The sequence below is a fragment of the Galeopterus variegatus genome, unplaced genomic scaffold (genome assembly GCF_000696425.1).
Source record: "Galeopterus variegatus unplaced genomic scaffold, G_variegatus-3.0.2 Scaffold2882, whole genome shotgun sequence".
NCBI lineage: Eukaryota > Metazoa > Chordata > Mammalia > Dermoptera > Cynocephalidae > Galeopterus > Galeopterus variegatus.
In genome coordinates, this window is record NW_007728993.1 from 114,532 (window position 1) to 123,732 (window position 9,201).

Genomic DNA, 9,201 nt, shown 5'->3' on the forward strand with positions numbered 1-9,201 from the left:
CCCTCAGGCGCCCCCATTCCGGACCAGTCCTCAGGAGCCCCAAACCCGGCCTCCCGCGAAGAGAGGGCGCACGCCCCTGCACGCCGCTCTTTCCCCTCAGCCTGTCTCCTGAGTCCCCGCGCATCCTAGGACCCTTTCTCCTCCGGGAAACGGATCTCTCTCAGACCTGCCACAGCTCCCCTATTCAAGACCACCCACCTCCTGGTACTAGATCTCGCCCATCTCGGTTTTTTGTTGTTGGGCTCCTGAAACACCTCGGGTCAGAGCCTTTCCTCCGCCTTTGCTCCTTTCTCCCTGAAGGCCTCAACTTTCCCCCAGACCCTCTTACCTTTCCCCGGGAGACCCCCAGCCCCTGCAGGGGCGGGGCCTCCCCATCCCATCCCAGCCCTGTTCGTGCTCTCGGCAGTGCCGGGGGGCGCCGCCTCCCCCATGCCGCCCTCCGGGCTGCGGCTCCTGCCGCTGCTGCTACCGCTGCTGCTACCGCTGCTGTGGCTACTAGCGTAATAACTTCGTATAGCATACATTATACGAAGTTATCGTACACGGCGTCCCTCAGGCGCCCCCATTCCGGACCAGTCCTCAGGAGCCCCAAACCCGGCCTCCCGCGAAGAGAGGGCGCACGCCCCTGCACGCCGCTCTTTCCCCTCAGCCTGTCTCCTGAGTCCCCGCGCATCCTAGGACCCTTTCTCCTCCGGGAAACGGATCTCTCTCAGACCTGCCACAGCTCCCCTATTCAAGACCACCCACCTCCTGGTACTAGATCTCGCCCATCTCGGTTTTTTGTTGTTGGGCTCCTGAAACACCTCGGGTCAGAGCCTTTCCTCCGCCTTTGCTCCTTTCTCCCTGAAGGCCTCAACTTTCCCCCAGACCCTCTTACCTTTCCCCGGGAGACCCCCAGCCCCTGCAGGGGCGGGGCCTCCCCATCCCATCCCAGCCCTGTTCGTGCTCTCGGCAGTGCCGGGGGGCGCCGCCTCCCCCATGCCGCCCTCCGGGCTGCGGCTCCTGCCGCTGCTGCTACCGCTGCTGCTACCGCTGCTGTGGCTACTAGTGCTGACGCCTGGACAGCCAGTCGCGGGACTGTCCACCTGCAAGACCATCGACATGGAGCTGGTGAAGCGGAAGCGCATCGAAGCCATCCGCGGCCAGATCCTGTCCAAGCTACGGCTCGCCAGCCCCCCGAGCCAGGGGGAGGTGCCGCCCGGCCCGCTGCCCGAGGCGGTGCTCGCCCTGTACAACAGCACCCGCGACCGGGTGGCCGGGGAGAGCGCTGAGCCAGAGCCTGAGCCTGAGCCAGACTACTACGCCAAGGAGGTCACCCGCGTGCTAATGGTGGAAACCAAAAACCGTGAGCTCGGAGGGTCAGGGGAGTCGGGAGGTCGGGAGGGGGAAGCCCAGGGGGCGCCGTAGTGCAGGGGTCATGGGGACGAAATTACTGGCAGAGGAAACTGGCTGGAGGAAGAGGAGCCCCGGGGACGCCGGTAACGTGGGGAGGAGGTCTTAAAAAGGACGGCGCTGAGCTCCCTACCCCCCAGGTGTCTGATCTCGGGGAGGAGGAGATAGTGAGCCAAGTGGACCGCTTCAAGAGGGCGAGGAACGTGTGGGATTGTGGGGGAGCCCCCTAGAGGGAGAGGAGCACTTGGAGTGGGGTGCGAGTGGAAAAGTCTCCCCCCTCCAGAGCGCATTTGACGCGGGAGTAGGGGAGAGTGCTGCAGAGAAGGGAGCCCGGTCTTGCGAACACCCCGGCATTTGGGAAAGCAGAGGAGTGGGGAAAGCCAACCCAGAGTTCAGCGGTCGTGAGGCGGAAACATACAAGAAGGACGGAAAAGCTAGGCGAAGTGATCCCCAGGGATGCCAGGAAAGCGGAAAGTGGACCCACTTGCAGAGAGTGAGGAACACGTGGGATTGGGGTGGAGGGGTCGCAGAGAGAGACGGCGGGGGTGTGATAAATACGGGCAGGAAGGGACGCGAGGTCATTGGTAGGAGGCTAGCGGGAGAGAAGTAGAGACGCCAGGGGGATGCCAGGGATGCGCGGGGACGTGTCGGTGGGTGTTTTCCATAGGGACGTGAGAGATACAGAGCGGGGAGCCCAGAGGGCCAAGTGAGCCCCCAAGAAACCTAGAATACTGGCTCCTGGGAAATAATTTACGGAGAAGGGAGACCAGCGTGGGAAAGGTGGACCTGGGATGGGGACGAAGAAGAGATACCCAGCGCACTCATGCTGTGAGCGGGGAGCCCCCCACTCACCGCGAGATGGAAGGGAGGGGGCTAAGTGAGGAGTCGAGGCCTACGGGCAGCGATAGGTGGGGCGACTCTACAGCACCCGGGTGAGAAAACCGAGCTGATAAGGGTGAGAAAGCCCCACGTGGGCGCCACGCGCGAGGGGAGGAGCCTGCGCTTCCAGAAGGGGAAAGGAGGACCCCGCCGAACTAAACGCCGACAGCCTGGACCCCAAAGTCCCAGTTCCTCTCGGGGAGGCTGGGGAAACCCCAGCGTCCGGCCGCCTCGCCCTCCTCCCCTCCCTTTCCTTCCCGTGCCCGGGGGGCGGGGATCGCGCGGAGCCTGGAGCGAGACGGGGCAGGTCCGGTCCCCGCCCTCGCGGCTGCTTCGCCTCCCGCCCTCCTTACCCCGGTTAAGGGCGGGGCTACGGCTGAGTCCGCCCCGTCGGTGCCCACGCGGGGACCCAGGCGTCCCGCGTGGCCGGAGCTTTGGGGGCGGTCCCCTGGATTTCACTTTCTCTGCTGGATGGTGGACTAGCGGGTCCGTGGCCCATTCCTGCGCCAGTCTGCGGCTCCGGGCAAATGACGCCCCCTGTCCTCCCACATCTCGGCCTCTTTCTTTTCCGTCGCTTCACCTTCGTTGTAGACGTTACTTTAACACTAACAGCTCCAATCCTTTCCTCTCATTTGCCCTCCAAATGCATGTCTCTCTCCTTGCACGTGCCTCCCATCTCTGCCCTCTGCCGTGTCTCTCTCTCTCTCTCTCTCTCTCTCTCTCTCTCTCTCTCTCGCTCGTTTTCTCCTCCGCACCCCGCCTCCCCATGTTTCTCCATCTCTTTCTCTCTCTCTGTGCAGCATCCTCCAACCCTTCCTGTCCCTTCTTTTACTCCCTCCTTTTACTCTTCCTCCCTGTCTGTCACCCCCAGCCAAGGCTCTGCCCTTCCCTTGGGGTTTGAGAAATAACTACTGGGCTAAGAATAGGGCTTATGGGGGGGTGGGGGGTGGGAGGGCTGGTTGGGAGGGAGAAAGGCCAGTGGGCCCCAGGAAGGGTCGTCCTCCGTCCTTTCTTATCATATATGCTCTCCACCATTTTAGAACCCCCACTGTAGGAGGCCCAAAGTTGATCCAGACGTTCATGGCCTGCCCCTTCACCCCCAGCCCCGAACTTTTCTTAGACTAGAAAACGGCTCTTCTTAATTTTCTTTTTCCCCCTATAGCTATTCCTACCTAGAATGAACTTCACCTTCTCTAACCAGCTGGGAGTGGGAGTTAAGGGGAGGAAGCAATTAATAATAATAAAAATAATAATAGTGTCACACCAGCAGGGAGGCAGCAAAGCTTAGGGGTTAAGAGTACAGAACCTGGAACCAGATACCAGAGTTTGAATCCTATTCTACAGTTTCCTAGCCATGTGACCTTGGGGCAAATTACTTAATCTATTTGTGCCTCAGTTTTTCCATCTATTAAGTGGATATTATAATGGTATTGTCCTCATGGGGTTACTGTGAGGTTTAAATGTTTTCATCTTTGTAAAGATGCTTTGAATAGCACTAGGCAAATAGCATTGTTTAACATACAGTTTACTGAGTGACCAGTGTATGCCGACTGTGTGCCACATGCGTCACCTGCATCATCTCACACTATCATCCTGGAATTGGTTCTCCTCTTACCGATGAAGATCGGGCTCAGAGAGAGGAATTCACTTGCCCAAGGTTACATAGTGCATCCATTAGGAGAGCCTGGGTTGGAAGGCAGGGAGCTTTATGTTATTGTTGTTTTTCAAAGAATAACAAGAAAGTAAGTTTCAAAGAGGGTGTGTGAACTGCCCAAGGTTACACAGCTGACAGGCAGCAGAGGTACTATCTGATCCCAAAACTTGTGCCTTTGACCCTTACTTTGCAATTTAATTTGCATTTGAGGCTCCAAGCCCTGGGGAGGCCTTAGCGAGCAGAGCAGTTCCCCTTTGGTACCACTCATATACTGGGTGGACACTTGGTGGATGACACTTCTCTCTTCCTGGGAGAGAAGGGTGGTTAGGACCACTACAGAGGAGGAAGGAAACCCAGTGGGGAAAAGCCACTCCCCCAGGGTTACACAGCTAAAAAGTATCAGGGTCAGACTCCAACCCAGAGCTGTCAGCTCCAGAGCCTTAGATTTGGGGTTTACCAGCTCCCCCCACTTCTGCCAACCCCCTGACATCCTGTCTCTCTGTTCCTCCCGCCTAGCAATCTATAACAAAATTGAGCACAGCCCACACAGCATACATATGTTGTTCAACACATCAGAGCTCCGAGAAGCAGTTCCTGAACCCGTGTTGCTCTCCCGGGCCGAGCTGCGCCTGTTGAGGCTCAAGTTAAAAGTGGAGCAGCACGTGGAACTGTACCAGGTGAGGACATGAGCCAAAGGGGTGGGGACATCAGCCACAGAGGGCTAAGCTGTGGCCAGATGGGATGATTGCAAGGCTGCTGGTTGCACAGTCCACACATAGACAGTCCCTGAGGGATGAAGGAGCATAAACCATATCCTAGGGCCCTAAGGTTCTTTTAAATGTTCAGACTCTTTGCATCCTGGGATGTTAAATACTTAAAAGGCTGGAAGCTTAGGAGTTGGACTCTTTAAAAACACAGGACTATTGAAAGTTGGAATCTCTGGAAAGGTTGGAGGCTTTAGAAACTCTGTGTCCAATATAGTAGCCACTAGTTGCATTTAAGTTGATTAAAATTTAAATTGACCAAAATTAGGGCCGGCCCCGTTGCTCACTTGGAGAGTGCGGAGCTGGTAGCGCTGAGGCCGCATGTTCAGATCCCATATAGGGATGGCCAGTGTGCTCATTGCCTGAGTGTGGTGCAGACCACACCATGCCGAGGGTTGCGATCCCCTTACCAGTCAAAATAAATAAATAGATCAAAATTAAATATTTCAAGTGCACTGTAGTCATGTGGTTAGCAGCTGCCTTTTTTTTTTTTTTTTTTTTTTTTTTTTAAAGATGACCGGTAAGGGGATCTTAACCCTTGACTTGGTGTTGTCAGCACTTTATGGGATCCGAACCCGTGGCCTTGGTGTTATCATAACCACACTCTCCCAAGTGAGCCACAGGCCGGCCCCAGCAGCTGCTATTTTGGATGTCACAGATAAAGAACATTTCCAGAAAGTTCTTTTTGGACAGCACTGCTCTAGAAGATATGAAATCTCCAGGATTGGGGCCTTCGGAAGGGCTGGAGTCTCTAGAAGCTTATGTGACCTAGAATCTATGTCATATGGAATGTTGGATGCTAGATGTTTGACTCTCACAATAAGAAAATGTTGTCTAATATTGGCTTCTTGGAGTCTAGAGAATTCAGCTTTGTGCCATAGCCTCTGGAGTATTATATCCAGCCCTTGGAGTCATTCCACATGCATGTCACACGTCGACAACATCTAGGTGTGTGGCATGTCAGACTCTTGGATTTGTAGAACATTAGTCTCCTAGAACTTCTCAGGCTCATTAAATGTGTAGTTCTTGGGATGCTGTGGAACATGGGAATTGTAAAATGACTCCTAACATAAGTCCTTAGAAAGTTATAGACTCTCAGAATTCGAGGTGTCAAATTTGCTGAACCATATACTCAGCAAACCACAGAATGTTAATGCAGAGTCTCTTAGCATTGTGGGCTGTCCGAGCGGAAAGTGGCCTAGCATTTCACCAGTGAGGAAACTGAGGCCTAGGGAGGAGAAGAAAATGCTCACGACCCCTCAGAGAGTCAGGGGCAGAGGTTGAGCTGCCCCAAGGTGCCTTGGCCCCTGCTTGGGGCTCTTTCTCCAAGTGTCTTCTTAGAGGCACTTGGATCCTACAGGGCCCCAGAGTGTGTCTGTCTGGGAGGGTAGTGTCTGAGAACTGTCTGGAAGCCTGTTTGGGGGAGCAGATGGAGTGAGGGGTATAGTCTGTGTATGTGGGGGGCGTGGCAGCATCTGCCCACTGTCTCTTCCCTCATTCATTGTCTAGCAATACAGCAACAATTCCTGGCGCTACCTCAGCAACCGGCTACTGACCCCCAGCGACTCGCCAGAGTGGTTGTCCTTTGACGTCACTGGAGTTGTGCGGCAGTGGCTGAGCCATGGAGGTGAAGATCGCTTGTCTGCCCCTCCCCTGTTTCTCAGTGGGTTGACCCATTGGGGTCACCTTGCCTAGCACCCCCCACCCCCTGTTGGTACCAAAGAGCCGAGACCTGGCCCTCCTTCCTGACACTAAAACCTGAGTGATTAACTGATGAATCCATTAATGGTTAACCCAATGCCCTAGCACCAGCTCTCTGCCATGCCCTGTGCTAGGTGATGCTGGAGACACAGCAGTGACCAAAACAGCTCCATCCTGTCCTCACAGAGCTCATGGTCCATGGGGGAGGGGCAGATCTGTAACCAGGCAATGATGACCCAAAGTGGGTAGGACTGGGATGGGGAGCCCAAAGGAGGTGCCTGACACAGGCTGGAATCAGGGACGGCTTCATGGAGGAAGGGACATCTGAGCTGATGTCTGAGAGATGAGTAGAACCAAGCAGGAAAAGGAGAGGCAAAGTATTCTGGGCAAAGGGAACAGCCTTTGCAAAAGCTCTGAATTTGATCTGTCCAGGTAGGGATTATATCTGTCCCGTTCCAGGCTGAGTCCACAGGGCCCATGTCTCCCTTCCTTATCTCCCTCTCATTCATGCCTTCATTCCATAAATGCCAACAGGTTCTTGCTCTATGCCTGGCCCTGTGCTGGGTGGTGTGGGGAGCACAGTGGTAACCAAGACAGGTCTGGGTCCTGTCTTCACAGTGTCCACAGTCATTTCTGGACACTTGGGAGGTCTTGGTAAAGATCTACCAGGCAGTAACAATCTGGAATGATTAAGGCTGGGATAGGGGAGGCACAGGCAGAGGGGTCAGGGCCGGGATGGGGGTAGGGGTACATGCAGAGGAGTCAGAGCTGGGATACAGGAGGCACAGGCAGAGGGGTCAGGTTGGGATGGGGAGGCCCAGGCAGAGGGGTCAGGGATGGGATGGGGAGGCACAGGCAGAGGGGTCAGGGTGGGATGGAGGAAGCCCTAAATGCTGTGTGGGAAAGCGCTCAGGCTTATATTGACATCTCAGCTTACTTTTTGCCACCTGTGGTGACCTTGGGCAGGTCACTGCCTCTCTGTGCCTCAACTTCCTTGTCTGTAAAATGGGGCATCTGGATGAAGATTAATGGAGACAATGTACATAGGGTGTTCAGAACAGGTTCTTGCACCCAGTACACAGTAGATATTTGTTTTTAAGACTGAGGTTCATGCCCAGTGGGGAAGAAGAAAAACAAAGCTCCCTGTCCCTGCCCCCACCCCCTGCCATGTATCCTGCTTTCTACTGAGAACAATGAGAGAAATAAATAGCCAAACACATGTCAGAGAGGGTTTGTGCTATGGAGAAAAACAAGTGATATTATAGTTGGGGAGGGTTGTGTGTGCTGGAAGTCCTCTTTGAGGAGGTAACATATGAGCTAAGACCCCAAGGAGGACGAGGAACCGGCGATGCAAAGGACTGGAGCAAAAGAGCTGCAGAGAAGGGGAGAGCCGGGGAGAGGCCGGAAGGAGCCCCTAGGGTTTGCTCCTTCCTTCCTCTTCTCCTAGGGCTGTGAGCCGCACACTCAGACTGGCTTTCCTCTCCCCACTCCCACAGGGGAAATAGAGGGCTTTCGCCTCAGTGCCCACTGCTCCTGTGACAGCAGAGATAATATACTCCAAGTGGACATCAATGGTGAGGCCCACTTTCCTGTCCCAGCTTCATGCCCAGGAGTGATCCGTGTGTGTGTGTGTGTGTGTCTGTGTGTGTGTGTGTGTCCCCATCTGACATCCTCCCCACCAGAGTGTTTGTATGTCCTCCACCCCCGACTCCCAAACCAGGGTTCAGTAATGGCCGCCGGGGTGACCTGGCCACCATTCACGGCATGAACCGGCCCTTCCTGCTTCTCATGGCCACCCCTCTGGAGAGGGCCCAGCATCTGCACAGTTCCCGGCGCCGCCGAGCCCTGGACACCAACTACTGCTTCAGGTGAACTTTTTAGATTTCAACTGAGGCCTTCCAGGCTGGGGCTTGACTGCTGTCTGCTGACCAGGCCCTATGGGTTGGATACCTGGCTGGTGCTGTGGTTGGGCTGAGTGTCTCCTTTAGCCTGGAGGTCTCCAGGGATGAGGTCCAAGACCTGGAAGGCTGGGATGTGGGACAAGTTGTAATGTTGGGGTCAGGTTGCTTTCTTGCTGGAATGTTGGAATCAGAGAATGTTAGAACATTGAACACTGAGAATTTTAGAATTCAAAGTTGGAAAATCACCATATGGGATTTCCAAATTGTTGGCAGGTTGTGATTCTAGAATGTTGGGATTCTAGAATGCTAGAATTTGGTGTTAATTATTGAATTCAAGAATGTTGGACTTGGGGCTGGCTGGTTAGCTCACTTGGTTAGAGCATGGTGTTATAACACCAAGGTCAAGGGTTTGGATCCCTGAACTGGCCAGCTGCCAAAAAAAAGAATCTTGGACTCAAAGAAAGCTGAAATGTTGGGATCCTAGAATTTGGGAATTCAGAATTGGCAGATTGCCTCTGTTGTATTTCTACACTATTGGCAGATTGTTGTCTCCAGTGTTGGCAGATTGGCGTCCTTGATTGTTGGGCTCAGAATGGTAGAATCCTGTGTTGAAATATTAGCATCCACAAATGTTGGAGTTGGAGAGGAGAAAGCCAGAATATTGGTATCCTAGAATGTTGGAACTCAGTGCTGGAATGTTAGCATCTTGGAATGCTGGGATCTTAGAAAGTGATGGGTTGGACCTCTTGAGTGGTGGGCTCAGAATTGTGGAATGTTGGAGTGTAGTGTTGAAATACTTGGATGCAAGAATGCCAAGGTCCTCAAGAGTTGGAAAGTGTGAATCCTAGAAAGTTGGAAATGCTGTCAGAATGTTAGAATCTTTTTTTTTTTTTTTTTTTTTTTTTTAAAA

The 9,201-nt window shown here is 54.0% G+C and overlaps 1 protein-coding gene across 1 annotated transcript; it reads left to right on the top strand.

Annotated features, from left to right (window-relative positions):
- On the top strand, positions 1-8,262 carry LOC103599191 (transforming growth factor beta-1-like). Its single transcript, XM_008583297.1, has 6 exons — positions 1-7; positions 557-1,345; positions 4,442-4,602; positions 6,199-6,316; positions 7,887-7,964; positions 8,111-8,262. The coding sequence occupies exons 2-6, from the start codon at positions 979-981 to the stop codon at positions 8,260-8,262; spliced, it is 876 nt and encodes a 291-aa protein (XP_008581519.1). The 5' UTR covers positions 1-7; positions 557-978.
- The last annotated feature ends 939 nt before the right edge of the window (positions 8,263-9,201 follow it).

What these genes read in the sequence shown, in the direction of transcription:
- LOC103599191 (XM_008583297.1), top strand. Translation starts at nt 979, where the DNA reads ATGCCGCCCTCCGGGCTGCGGCTCCTGCCGCTGCTGCTACCGCTGCTG. An exon ending in AGCACGTGGAACTGTACCAG is followed by an intron (nt 4,603 to 6,198) that starts GTGAGGACATGA and finishes TTCATTGTCTAG; the next exon opens with CAATACAGCAACAATTCCTG. An exon ending in ACTCCAAGTGGACATCAATG is followed by an intron (nt 7,965 to 8,110) that starts GTGAGGCCCACT and finishes CTCCCAAACCAG; the next exon opens with GGTTCAGTAATGGCCGCCGG.